The sequence below is a fragment of the Heloderma suspectum genome, chromosome 3 (assembly GCF_057233095.1).
Source record: "Heloderma suspectum isolate Gila_16-S chromosome 3, 16-S_ref, whole genome shotgun sequence".
Lineage (NCBI taxonomy): Eukaryota > Metazoa > Chordata > Lepidosauria > Squamata > Helodermatidae > Heloderma > Heloderma suspectum.
Genome location: NC_139460.1, coordinates 179,935,116 through 179,949,410, shown reverse-complemented (window position 1 = coordinate 179,949,410; position 14,295 = coordinate 179,935,116). Strand labels below are relative to the sequence as shown.

At 45.0% G+C, this 14,295-nt stretch overlaps 1 protein-coding gene across 4 annotated transcripts in view; it reads right to left on the bottom strand.

The window, feature by feature from the left end:
- The window catches only part of WDFY4 (WDFY family member 4), a 415,677-nt gene that overhangs the window by 316,977 nt on the left and 84,405 nt on the right, over window positions 1–14,295 (bottom strand). For all 4 annotated transcript variants that reach the window (XM_084845114.1, XM_084845112.1, XM_084845113.1 and 1 more), the window contains 4 exons: window positions 6,593–6,708; window positions 5,755–5,962; window positions 3,934–4,010; window positions 1,453–1,671 (listed from right to left, as the gene is read on the bottom strand). In XM_084845114.1, coding sequence (XP_084701240.1) covers window positions 1,453–1,671; window positions 3,934–4,010; window positions 5,755–5,962; window positions 6,593–6,708 — 620 coding nt within the window. The remainder of the gene's footprint in view (window positions 1–1,452; window positions 1,672–3,933; window positions 4,011–5,754; window positions 5,963–6,592; window positions 6,709–14,295) is intronic.

The following is a 14,295-nucleotide window of genomic DNA, read 5'->3' as shown; positions in this document are numbered from 1 at the left end:
TCTGAAAAGCTTCTTTGTAACTGGTGTTGCCAATCATGTGTGTGCACAACTGCAGCCACACTACATTTTGGTGAAGTACCACCTCCCTAGAATAACGGATCTGGTCTGACTGGAAATAACCACAGGCCCATTTGTTCCAAGAGGCTACATCTGTGTTAAAAGCACTTGCTTGATACTAGGGCAAGTGTGCGATGGAAGCGGGGTACTCTCATGTGTCACTTCAACACTCCAGACCCTGAGGATCAGGCTGCTAAGTGGGTGATCTGGTCCCCTTTTCTTGATCTGTCACAGTGGGTAATTTGCGCATGCACTGACACTGACAGCTCAAAATTTTGCACAAAATTTTCCCAGAATCTGAAAAACAATCTAATGCAGTCTGCACCACTTACTGGACTGGAAACGCTGTGGAAATCTGTCAGGCTTAAATGGAACGGATTTCCCAGTGTTGCACATCCCTACCCAAGAGACCACAGCCCTGTGTTTTGTCAAAAGAGGGGGAAGAGTCCAATTGCATAGTAAAAGATAATTTCTATCTTGGGAAGTGCTGCTGGGGGGGGGGGGCAGGGGAGAACTAAGGGCTCCCTGGAATAGCACCTTTCACTATGCAATTCAAAATATAAGTAAATTCAGCTCAGCCCTAGTAAGGACTGAGGGTTTGATGTCACAGTTTCCCCTAACTGTCCTCGTCAGTATAACTGGGAAACAGTCTGATTGAATGGCCTATACTGGTCTCCAGATACTTAGTGTCTTCAAGGGGACTTCCTCCTTTGTTCCTCAGAACAACTGGAGCGGGGAAGCATGGAAAGAAGGGGCGTATCCCCATCACATCGCTCACCTCCTCCCTCTCAGATGGTGAGAGGGACTATTCTGTGTTCTTCAGGTCTTCCTCTTCCTTCCCTAGGGAATGTTGCCTGGGATGCCACTGCTGTCTGCTGCTGTCCTTTCCCAATGGGTGCAAGGAATGCAGCATTGGCCAGGAATTAAGATGGCTGCACTTAGCCAAGGAGCATCCCGTTTCCTTCTTGCTGGGGGAGGGTGCCTAAAAAGGGCCAGCGATGAGGGCAGTGGTGTCTTGAGGCACTCCATTGCCCACAGGAGACTGTTTGTTGCTTGTCCCAATAGTTTCCTCTACCCTGCCTAGCAGCGTGAGGGGCAGATGAAGAAATGAAGAGAAGAACAAAACCTGGCTTCAGCCTTGGGCCTGAAAGTCAGGAGCCACAAAGAGACCCCACTCTCTGGTCAGCCAGAAACTGGTAGAATCCCCTTCCCAGCAAAGCAATCATTTGCTGGCCCTGCCTTCTGCTGGTGGACAAATTAGCCCTTGGTGCTTGCTCTCTTGCCAGTTGACTGAGTATGCAAGTGAGTCATACTTTCAAAGTGATCATCAGGTCTCAAGGATCCATCTAGTTATGTCCATGGAGTTTATTTCAAATTTTCAATTAAAGGCCTTACCTAGAGGCTGGAATATCACTTCCTCAGTGGAGATGTGCAGGCAACTGTCCATAGGAGAAAAGCTCACTGCAAAGCAGACAAATTCTTCTTCTGTCCTTGCCATGTGACGCACCAGAGTAAGGAAATGTAATGGGTGGGTATTGTGAACAGAATCCATCTTGCTGATCAAAAACCAGGAGGAGAAAGTCAGGCCATCCATTGGGGGGAACGTCCTGGTGCCTAGAGGCAGGAAGCAAGAGGTGAGTCGGGCACTACTGACAGCAACAAGGCTGGACTTTCCCAGCTCCACAGGACAGAGAGTTGCTCTGAGGAACAAAGAAACATGCCCCCTTGAAGATACTACGTGTCTGGAGAGCACAACCTGACTTTCAGCCCAAGAGCGGATGGAGAGCTTGATGGAGAGCATGGAGCAGGTTTATTCTAAGGACTCCACAATACCAGTAAGTCAATACCAGATCTCAAAATGAAAAGAAACTTCTTCAGTGTGACAGGCACCAGCAGAGACCCCCGCGCCTCCCTTGAGCAGTGAGGGATTCTGATCAAGCCTGTCTGGGGTCCCCAACATGGCACCCATGGGCACCACTGTGCCCGTGGAACCTTTGGGGGCACCCAATATGCTCCCTGTCCCTTCTGATTAAAAAAAAAATCTGAAGATTTTTGATTCATATTATTTTTTTATTGAGAGGCTGGCACACTGCAAAGCGAAGCATTGGCTGCCAGAGCCATCTTTATTTTCAAGAATGCATCTGAGGCCCAGGGACCCAATGCTTCATTTTGAAGAGTGCCAGCCGCCCAGGAAAATAAAGGTAAGCTGGGGACTGGTAAGAAGCTAGAGGGGGTGGCAGGAGCATCCTGAGGAGGGCAGGATAAGGTAAGGGTGGAGGGGCACAAAGTGGGGCATTTTTCCTGTGCTTTGTATGTGTTACTTAATTTGGTTCAGTTTGGGGGCACGTGGGTAGTGTGTGCATGTTAGCTGATCTTATTTTGTTTGTTTATTTTGGCCTAGTGTCTGTTTTGTCTAGGTTTTTGTTTGTTTTGGGGGGTGTAGTTTGTGTTTCGCCTGGGTTTTCTGTGGGGGGTGGGGGAAGGTGTGTGAGTGTTTTGCCTGTGTGTGTTTCTCTGAGCATCAGCAGTTTGCTTTCCGTGAAATAGGTATTTTGTTGTGCCTTGTGAAGGCAAATATGTGATTTGGCATTTGGGGCTCAGACCCCACTTCTGCCTTGTACTCTGATTCTTGGCCAAGTTACGTGTCTCTGAGCCTTATCAGTTTGCCCTCTATTGTTGGGGCAGAAACCCGTAGCTTCATAAAAGTGGCTTTGTGTTTTAGGACTCAGACCCCACCTCTCCTTTGCACTTAGGTTATTGGCCAAGTTACATTTCTTTCAGCCTCACAAGTATGTTTTCTGGGAAATGGGTGTTCTCTCACTGGCCACTTCCATCATGGCAGCCATTCTGTAAATAGGAAAGCTCCTCTGCCCATGGCAGCCATTTTGTGAGCTTCCCCATGACACTTTCTCAAAATTCCAAATGTGCTCACTGGCCCAAAAATGTTGGGGACCCCTGATATGTATTCTCACTCCCATCCCTGCTTCTGGACACCACTGAATAGTTTGTATTAATGCATAGTGTACGGACATAGGTGAATGTATAGAGGCTCTAAGCTTGGGGCAGGGGGTTGGGTGAGATTGCCTTGGGATCATTCTAGCTCTACAAGTCTATGGGAAGAATTACACACTGTGGCAGCACATCCATATTTTCAAGCATGGCTTACTCACCACCAAATACCTGTAAAGATCAAAGTAGAAAAGTGGAAAGGTGTGCCTGCCCCCACCCCATGCACACACATACATTTTTCAGCTTCTGTGACAACTTCTGCCCAAGTTGTTTGCTTATGCCTGTTTTGTTACAGCAGGGGCATTGTGCTTACTGACAGGAAAACTTTTATATATCTTTGTTCCAGTAGCCATTCCAAAATTAATGCTAAACAACCAGTAAAGTCCAGAACACCCCGGGAATTAAGACTCCACTACTACCTCCAATACTTTGCTTAGAAATGGCAAGTTCAATACTGGATGATAGTTGTCCAGGTTCACTGGATCTAGGGGCGGGGGTTTCAGAAGGGATTGTACCTCTGCCTCTTTTAAGGCAGAGGAGGCCATGCCCTCCCTTAGAGAGGCATTAGCACCTTGGAGACTCACATACATAATCAGCTCTAATTAGCCAGAAAGGGTCAAGAAGAGCACAGGTAATAGACCTCAAGCCTCCAAGCAGTCTGTTCATACCCTCAGGCTGCAAAGGCTGAAAGATATCAATAACAGTATGACCAGGCAATACTTTACAGACAGACTTGTACTGATGAGTCCAAGGCAGTGCCAGAACATGCACTGAGATTCAAATGGTTATAGAGTTCTGATCAAGTAGGTAGTTTTAAGCCCTTCTCATAGTCTGCAGTGGACTTTGTGTTCGCCTAGAAACATTTACCTTTTCCAGTTCCTCCTGAGATGGAGTATTCAGTGTTGGGGCCCAGAACAGTAGCCAACGTTGGGAGAAACAAATAGCTGAAAAACATGGGAAAACAAGCCAGTATTTTGTGTCTTCTTACAAACAAACAAACAGACAGACAGACAGACATCAGTAATAACGACAACTCAATAGGAAGTAAAAATCTTCAGTCCCAAAGTCAACTTTGACCTTGTTCTTGCTCTTCCCTACATAATCCCTATTATCATTCATTTGTCAGCTTCTGTAATGTTACACAGAAGACTTCCTTTGAAGAATTTTTGTGCCTCTTCTTCTCACACTATCAGAAGTTGGTGGTAAACTGAATGATAGCTGCTCAGACATACCAGACAGATACGCACATTAAATGCAAATTTTAATATGATGCATACAAAAATGTGCATTTTAGGATAAGATGCATACCAAAAGGCATGTTTATTATAAAATACATACAAAAAGGCAAATTTTGGGGAAAATATGTTAAAAATAATGCACATTTTCATGCTTCACATTTTCATCAGAGATGGTTGTGGAAATGGGATAAAACAGACTTACTAATGAACAGTTGCAAAACTGACATGAACCGAAAATAGACTGATCTACCCATTCCTAATTACTAGTAGTTGCTGTCCTAGTACTTGCTTCAGCACCACCACAGGGACCAAGATGTAGCTACAAATTAGTGTCCGTTCCATTCTTTAATACGAAAATTTCTCTGCAAACTCAAAAGGTTGCATAACCCACAAGGCACTAACCCTAATTCAGAGGATCCATGTCCTCATTGGGTTTTCATGTACATATGCAGGCCCTGTATGTGCAAGGATTTCCCTATTCAGTTCAGCCACAGGCACTTCTGTGCACATTTCCCATTACATACTGCAAAGCTGCCAGCAATACAGAAACGAATGGGGAAGCCTGCCTGTACCCATGGAATTGTGCTGGATCAAACCCATTACCAATGGTGTTCCTCTAAAAAGGCAATTTGGCAAAGTGACAGAAAAATGAATAATACCACAGTGAAATTATTTGCCATCTATTCAACTGAACAGGCACAGGACTGGCACAAAACCCGCTGCTGCCTGAGGTGGGAGGATGTGCACCTGGCCTATCTTCCCAGGGGTGCAGGTCTCCAGAGCCACATTCCCTCTGATGCCTCACTATGAAGAATGACCCCCTCACAGCGAGGCACTCCAGCTGGGCAGCTCTCCAGAGAGCCATACTGGCTGTTTTTCAGGAAGCAGCTGGCGGGTCTTCCCAGAGAGCCCAGCTGCCTGATGCCTAGCTCTTTGAGGAGTCCTCAGGAAGCTAGGCATCAGGTGGGTGGCACCCCAAAGAACAATACCTTGTTCGAGGCATCAGTATGTGTCTCTGGAGCACTGCACCAGTGTCCTCTTTTGCTGTGGCATTTGCCGCAGCAAGAGAGCAGGCTGCATGGCTCTCTGGAGGAGCTGCCTGCCCTTTGCCTTGCTCTGAGGTGCTCAGAGTAAGGCACAGGGCAGACGGCAGGAGCAGCCACTCCAGAGAGACACATCAACTACTCTCCTGCTGCAGCCACAGGAAAATGGCCAGCAGGGCTCTCCAGCATGGCCATCCATGCCCTATGAGTGAGACATAGGGCAGCAGAGCACCCAGCCCTCCTGGCAGCAGCAGCAGCAGCGGAACACACATCCATCCCATTGGTAGGTGGGGGCATGCACCATTGGCAGGTGGGCCAGCCCTGAACAGGAAATATATGGGTTTGGAGGCAGGAGATGTTAGTCCCAAGCTGGGGGATACAAAGAGAAGCATGAGCAGATGAGGTACCCATATCCTTCAAGGGACATATCAAATTCCACAAATGAAGGTGCCAGATAGGTGCCTTGTGGCTGGAGGCTGCGTGGAGTTGTCATGGAAATCAGACTCATGGCTGCTTGGAGAGCGATTGCAGAGCTGTTACATATCCAGGATGTGTCTATGCCCAGTGACGTTTGATGATGCTTTACGGAATCACTAAGTATTACTGCTTCTGAGCCTGTAAAAGCAAGTGCACAGTATTAACTGCTGTGGATCTTAAGTTCTGCCATTCAAGCAAGAACATTGAGAGGTACAATAGGGGGAAGCAGAGAGGTAGCTAAAGGAGCACCAGCATTTGTCAGCTGTGAAATAGGACCTTGATCTGAGGGCTAAATGGTATAATTTCAGTCACTTGGAAATCTGACCAAATTACATATGAATGAACTAGCTACACTGCTTTGAAATCAAAGGCAGAAAAATGTCTAACCCAGACATGGTTGCAAATGCACAAACTTCAACACAAAATAAATGGAGAGTGTGTTCAAAATCTGGGTGTTGAGCCAGAAGCAGAACAAGACTGCCCATTCTTATGCTTAAAGCATCCCTTCCAAATTCTTGTTGGATTTCACTGAATCTTAGCTTTCATTTCCTAAGTAAAAGTAACTGAAGAAGCATGGGCAGGGGGCAGCCTGAATATTGTCATGTTGCATGCCTTTTCTCCAGGGCAATTACTCCAGTGCGATGGTGCTATCAGCCAGGGGGCCAACACCACTGCAGTCAAAGGACAGTCAGGAAGACAGGTAGTTCCACCCAATAATTTAATTCAGACCACAACTTCACAGAACATTCTGTAGCCAGCATGTCTCACCTTCATTCCAAGATGCTTGGCAGGAGCCACTTCTGTCATTCAGAGAAGCTGTGGGTGGGCTTGCACAGGGCCCAGATGCTACCGGTAGTGATATTGTTCTGAGGCACAGAAACTGTCTGAAAGAGGCAAGCCAAAGGAAAGGAGATCTGAGTCCCACAATCAAGCAAACGTAACAGGAGCCTTTGGTTGGGGCAGCCTAACCAGAGTATTGCACACCCTTAATGTTAGGGCATTTCAACGTTCTGGTTTGAAGTGACTCCTGACAGCTTGATTGTCCCTCAGTAATTCAGTGTGCTGCATCTCAATATCTTCAGGGCTATTATTTATACAGATCTGGACTGGAAACAGACACCATGCCAGCAGTGAATCAAAGTGTTAATTGCACTGGATCACATAGCCCAAAATTGTCTACTTTGTCTGCCAGCATCCCTCCAATATCTCAGGCAGAGGTCTTTCTAAGCCCTGCTAGTACAGAATCATTTTGGAGGTGCTACCAAGAGCAGCTTCAGGTTTGGGGGAACCTTCAGCAAGATGCTTTCTTGGGGGCCCTCCTAATATCCAGCATCCCTGTTGCACTGCTACACCTCCTCCTCCTCCTCCACTGCACAGAAGAAGAGGGCAGACAGTAGGAGCAACTGAGTGAGCCACAATGGCAGCTAGGAGCAGCAGCAGCCACTGCTGCCCAGAATGAAAGGGCAGATGAGAGAGTTGCTGCTACTCCTTTCCACTGTTGCCACTCACTTGAGTTGGTGAGGAAGCAGTGATGGAAGCAGCAAGGAGCAGCAGGCCCCACCATCTGCTGTCTCCTCTGTGTGGTAGATGGAGCAGGATAGAATATACTGTTGTTAGCATACTGGTTAAGCCTAACACCATGCACTTTGGCACCAGCCATTGTAAAATGTACCGCCATCATGCCAATAATGGCCAAAATATGTATGATGAATAAGGAGCTGGGGGTGTGCACCCCAAACTAAGCTTTGGGCCACCCCAAATCATATACCCAAACCTCGGGAGGAGTGGCCTCTACAAGACGCTACAGCCTCATGTCCACCCCAAGGCTTTGTTGGGGCACAAGACACTGCCAAGAATGGCGCCACAATGCCAATGAAACCCAATGTTCTCAAAAATGAATCAACACTGTACCCCACACAATAAGCTTTGGGTCACACCTAACCATACTCCCAAATATCTAGAGGAGCAGTCTTTACAAGATGCCACAGCACTGTGTCTTGCCTAACTCATCATTTGGATGCAAGACACTGTCAAGCGGGGCAACCCCATGCCAATATATGCAACATATGTAGAAATGAACACAAAACTAGCAGTGTGCACTTCACAGTAAGTTTTAGCCATACACCCAAACCTCCAGGAAAAAGTGTCCTCTATGAGGTGACATATCATTGCATTCATCACAACGCTTCCTTTGGGCACAAGACACTATCAAATATGCCAACAATACCCAAAATATGTATACATGAAAAAGGAACTGGAGGTGTGCACCCCAGCAAAGCTTTGGGCCACTCCAAATGGTATATCCAAACCTCCAGGAGAGTGTCCTCTATGAAAAGCTGCAGACTTATGTACAACCCAAAACTTTGTTGGGATGCAAGACACTTTCAAGCATGGTGTCTCCATGTAATAATATCCAACTTCCAGAGAAACAAATACAGAGGTGGAAGTATGCACTATAGTCTTGGGCCATCACAACTATACACACAATCCTGAAAGGAAGTGTCCTCTATGAGTGGCATGCCATAACAAATCTTGTTGGTCATTGTGAAGTAATATGACCTCGTTCTTTGCTATGAAAGGCAAAAAATTGTTTGGGACACATGGAACTTATTTCCAGAAGACACAGTTGACTTTCTCACACTGGCAGAAGCCTCAACATGCATCCTTGACAATACCATGGTGCTATTTGAACTGTTCATAGTATTTGTGTATGATAGAACCAGGAGATTGTGTAAAGTCAATGAGGCAAAGAAATGTCTGTTTTCAAGAAGGTAATGATCCTTGGAAAATATTCCACCAACACATGACAGCTCTCGGGGACCCAGTTTGCATGATGAAACAACCCACAGCCTGTTAATCACGGGCTGTTTAGGAGTACATGGGACCAAACAAGGATACTGACTCCTGACCAATTCCCCGCTTCTGATCTGCTGAACAGCCCAGGGAAGTCCTGTCCCTGGGATGTTCTCCATGATGTGCAAATCCAGAACTCTGGGTTGTTGAGAGAGAAACAATCCAGAGTAATAACCCAAGATTTCGTTTCATCATGAGAACCAGATCAGTGTGTGCAATGAATGGGGAAAGTATATCAAAGAGATCCAAAGTTACCAAGTCTTGCAGACTGAGATTAGGAAAGTGTAACCAAAGTAGACACTCTAGGCCAAGCTCAAGAAAACTGCTGTGAACTGATAACACTGTAATTGTAAGAAGGCCTGCAGAGGCCTATGCAAGTGATACAGTACTATCCTTAATTGCACTGCTCTTTGCCAACATGAAGGAAAATGTTTTTGTTTTTTTTAAGAATAATTTAACTTGAATAACATTGTATACTTCAGAGAGTGAACTTTTGCTACAAACAGCATATGAAGGCTTTCTTTTGAATCTGATCTCATTTTTTGATCAAGTCACCTCCCTTGTGGATTGTGGGAATGCTGTAGACATAATATACCTCGACTTCAGCAAAGCTTTCGACCAAGTGCCCCATGATATCCTGATGCGCAAACTAGCTCAAAGTGGGCTAGGTGAAACAACGATCCGGTGGGTCCACAGTTGGCTACAGAATCAGACTCAAAGAGTGCTTATCAATGGGACCTTCTCAAACTGGGGAGAGGTAATGAGTGGGGTACCGCAGGGCTCAGTCCTGGGCCCAGTGCTCTTCAACACTTGTATTAATGACTTGGAGGAGGAGGTGCAGGGAATGCTGATCAGATTTGCAGATGACACAAAATTGGGCGGGAGAGCTAATACTTTGGAAGACAGAAACAAAATTCAAAGTGATCTGGATAGACTGGAGCGCTGGGCAGTAAACAACAGAGTGACATTTAGTAGGGATAAAAGCCAAGTTCTGCACCTAGGAAAAAGAAACCAAATGCACAGTTACAAGATGGGGGATACATGGCTCAACAACATTACAAGCGAGAAGGATCTTGGACTTGTTGTCGATCACAAGCTGAATATGAACTAACAATGTGATGTGGCTGCAAAAAAGGCAAATGCTCTTTTGGGCTGCATTAATAGAAGCATAGCTTCCAAATCCCGGGAAATACTAGTTCCCCTCTACTCAGCACTGGTTAGGCCTCATCTGGAGTACTGTGTCCAGTTCTGGACACCACACTTTAAGAAGGATGCAGACAAGCTGGAGAGGGTTCAGAGGGGGGCAACAAAGATGATCAGGGGACTGGAAACAAAGCCCTATGAAGAAACTGAAAGAACTGGGCATGTTTAGCCTTGAGAAGAGAAGACTGAGGGGAGATATGATAGCACTCTTCAAGTACCTGAAAGGTTGTCACAAAGAGGAAGGCCAGGATCTCTTCTCGATCATCCCAGAGTGCAGGACACAGAATAATGGGCTCAAGTTACAGGAAGCCAGATTCCGGCTGAACATCAGGAAAAATTTCCTGACTGTTAGAGCAATACGACAATGGAACCAATTACCTAGGGAGGTGGTGGGCTCTCCCACACTGGGGGTGTTCAAGGCGAGGCTGGACAGCCATCTGTCAGGGATGCTCTGACCTGGATTCCTGCATTGAGCAGGGGGTTGGACTCGATGGCCTTGTAGGCCCCTTCCAACCCTACTATTCTGTGATTCTATGAAGTTTATCCATAACATAGATATGGTCATGAACATGATTATACTTATGTCATTATACTTTCCACCCCATTTTAGCCTATCGGATTTTGTAAGCGCACGTTTGCAAAATAGGAGGAGGGAACAAAATAGAGTGTGAGTGCAGCTCTCAGGTGGAATGGCAGCATCTCATCCCCTTTTGACCTTGATAACCACTGTAGCAAGATTTTGAGAGAGGCTGTCAGAATAGGAGACAGAGATTAAAGGAAGGTTCTGAAGATAGAGAGACAGCAAAGAGGCCGAGAAAAGATCAGCAGCAGCAGCATTCTGACCCTCCCCCAGTTATCAGTCAGTAGATGCTTGACAACCAACTGTCAGTAACTGAGTCCTGGACTGCAGAGCTAGAGACAGATTTTATTTTAAGAAATAACCTATATTTAGGGAACATTGGACTCCCTTCCCTCCACTTTATTTTATTTGTTTAAAGACTTACTTAACATTATTTATTCATTTGAATGTTTGTTTTGTGTCCTCCCCTTCCTTGTTAAATAAATCCTATTTCTTGTTTTATAAGTTGCTCACTGGTTTTTACCCACTTGCTTTCAGGGAATAGGTGGGCTGGAGGCACCACATGCTAGTTTGGGGTCACCATCTTTCTGTCCCAGCAGTGCTTCCAAATGTAACCCCACTTTGCCTACCAGCAACCTTGCGGGATGGTGGAAACCAGGGGACCTGGGTTCATACATCCAGCAGTGGATTAGGGAGAAAGCAAAAGATGGGGGGGGGGGGAATGAAGCAAAACAAATATCCAAATGAATAAACAATTTAAAGTAAATCTCCAAACAATACATTGGATGAAACAGAGTCCAACAATTATATGGTCCACAAAGATAGGTTATATCTTAGAACATGTGCAGTTCAGAACTCAGAATAACTGTAGACCTCAGTTATTGACTGTTGATTATGGAGCCTCTGCTGTCCTAAGTGGCGGAAGGGCACAATGCAGCTGCTCTCTTTCCTGGTATTTCCTCAGCCTGCTCAGGTCCTCTCCTTTTTTCACTGTCTTTTTCTCTTCACAGTTCCCTCAGAACCTCTTTTCCCAATCTCTGCCTCCTTTTCTCACCTCAGAATCAATTTTGGGGGTTTAAAAAACTAGCTTCCAAAGTATTACCTTCTTGAAGGTGAATATGATTGATGTCTACTACTGAAACAGTCCAGGCATCTACACACACACATTCCCCCACGCCCCGGCTACACATGCTTATTGAACCCACATTTTAAATATATAATAAAAACGCTTATCATATTGGGGTTGACTTAAATTGGTAGTCTTGTAGGTCCCTTCCAACCACATGATTCTATGTCTATGTCTATGCCTAGAGGACCGTTTGGTGCTGGAACAATTAAGATTAAGCATGTTTCCAATGATACAGAATATTGTATGGGTTTCTATCATTTTTGTTCTATTAATTTTTGTTATTACTTTAAAGTATAATTAGAGTATAATTATACTCTATATAAAGTATAATTATTTTATAAATGGTAATTAATCAAATGTAGTATAAAAAGCCTTCAGCAAAGGAGATCGTTACCTTGTCGTGGTGCTGGAGCTTGAGCACCTCAATGACGTCATGAGCTAAACCGTGAAGGGACACCCAAGACGGGAAGGTCATGGCAGAGAGGTCAGACTAAATATGATCCCTGGGGAAGGAAACGGCAACCCACCCCAGTATTCTTGCCATGAAAACTAAATGGATCAGTACAACCAGAGATATGGCGGTATACCATCGGAAGATGGGACTCCCAGGTCGGAAGATGGTCAAAATGCTACTGCAGAGGAACAGAGGATAAGTTCAACTAGCCCCAGATGTGATGACGCAGCTAGCTCAAAGCCAAAAGGACGACTAGCAGCCGATGGTGCTGGTGGTGAACGACGAATCCGATGTTCTAAAGATCAACACACCATAGGAACCTGGAATGTAAGATCTATGAGCCAGGGCAAATTGGATGTGGTTATTGGGGAGATGTCAAGATTAAATATAGACATTTTGGGTGTCAGTGAACTGAAATGGAATGGAATGGGCCGTTTCACATCAAATGACCACCAGATCTACTACTGTGGACAAGAGGACCACAGAAGAAATGGAGTAGCCTTCATAATTAATAATAAAGTGGCTAAAGCAGTGCTTGGATACAATCCAAAAAATGACAGAATGATCTCAATTCGAATTCAGAGTAAGCCATTTAACATCACAGTGATCCAAATATACGCCCCTACCACAGATGCTGAAAAAGCAGAAGTAGATCAGTTCTATGAGGATCTGCAGCACCTACTGGATAGCATGCCAAAAAAAGATGTTATTTTCATTACAGGAGACGGGAATGCAAAGGTGGGTAATCAAACAACACCTGGAATTACAGGCAAGCATGGTCTGGGAGAACAAAATGAAGCAGGACATAGGCTGATAGAATTTTGCCAAGACAACTCATTGTGCATAACAAACACTCTCTTCCAACAACCTAAGAGACGACTTTATACATGGACTTCACCAGATGGTCGACACTGAAATCAGATTGACTACATCCTTTGTAGCCAAAGGTGGCAGACATCTATGCAGTTGGTAAAAACAAGACCTGGAGCTGATTGTAGTTCAGATCACGAACTTCTTATTGCACAATTTAGATCAGACTAAAGAGAATAGGGAAGACCCACAGATCAGTTAGATATGAGCTCACTAATATTCCTCATGAATATGCAGTGGAGGTGAAGAATAGATTTAAGGGACTAGATTTAGTAGATAGGGTCCCGGAAGAACTATGGACAGAAGTTCGCAACATTGTTCAGCAGGCGGCAACAAAAAACGTCCCAAAGAAAAAGAAAACCAAGAAGGCAAGATGGTTGTCTGCTGAGACACTGGAAGCAGCCCAAGAAAGAAGGAAAGCAAAAGGCAACAGTGATAGGGGGAGATATGCCCAATTCAATGCAAAATTCCAGAGGTTAGCCAGAAGAGATAAGGAATTATTTTTAAACAAGCAATGCGCGGAAGTGGAAGAAGATAATAGAATAGGAAGGACAAGAGACCTCTTCCAGAAAATTAGAAACATCGGAGGTAAATTCCAGGCAAAAATGGGTATGATCAAAAACAAAGATGGCAAGGACCTAACAGAAGCAGAAGAGATCAAGAAAAGGTGGAAAGAATATACGGAAGATCGGTATAGGAAGGATAATAATATCGGGGATAGATTTGACGGTGTGGTCAGTGAGCTAGAGCCAGACATCCTGAAGGGTGAGATTGAATGCGCCTTAAGAAGCACTGCTAATGACAAGGCAGCAGGAGACGACGGTATCCCAGCTGAATTGTTCAAAATCTTGCAAGATGATGCTGTCAAGGTGATGCATGCCATATGCCAGCAAATTTGGAAAACACAAGAATGGCCAACAGATTGGAAAAAATCAACCTATATCCCCATACCAAAAAAGGGAAGCACCAAAGAATGTTCAAACTATCGAACAGTGGCACTTATTTCACATGCCAGTAAGGTAATGCTCAAGATCTTGCAAGGTAGACTCCAGCAATTCATGAAACGAGAATTGCCAGATGTACAAGCTGGGTTTAGAAAAGGCAGAGGAACTAGAGACCAAATTGCCAATATCCACTGGATAATGGAGAAAGCCAGGGAGTTTCAGAAAAACATCTATTTCTGTTTTATTGACTATTCTAAAGCCTTTGATTGTGTGGATCATCACAAATTGTGGCAAGTTCTTGGTGGCATGGGGATACCAAGTCATCTTGTCTGCCTCCTGAGGAATCTGTATAACGACCAAGTAACAACGGTAAGAACAGACCACAGAACAACGGACTGGTTTAAGATTGGGAAAGGAGTACGGCAGAATTGTATACTC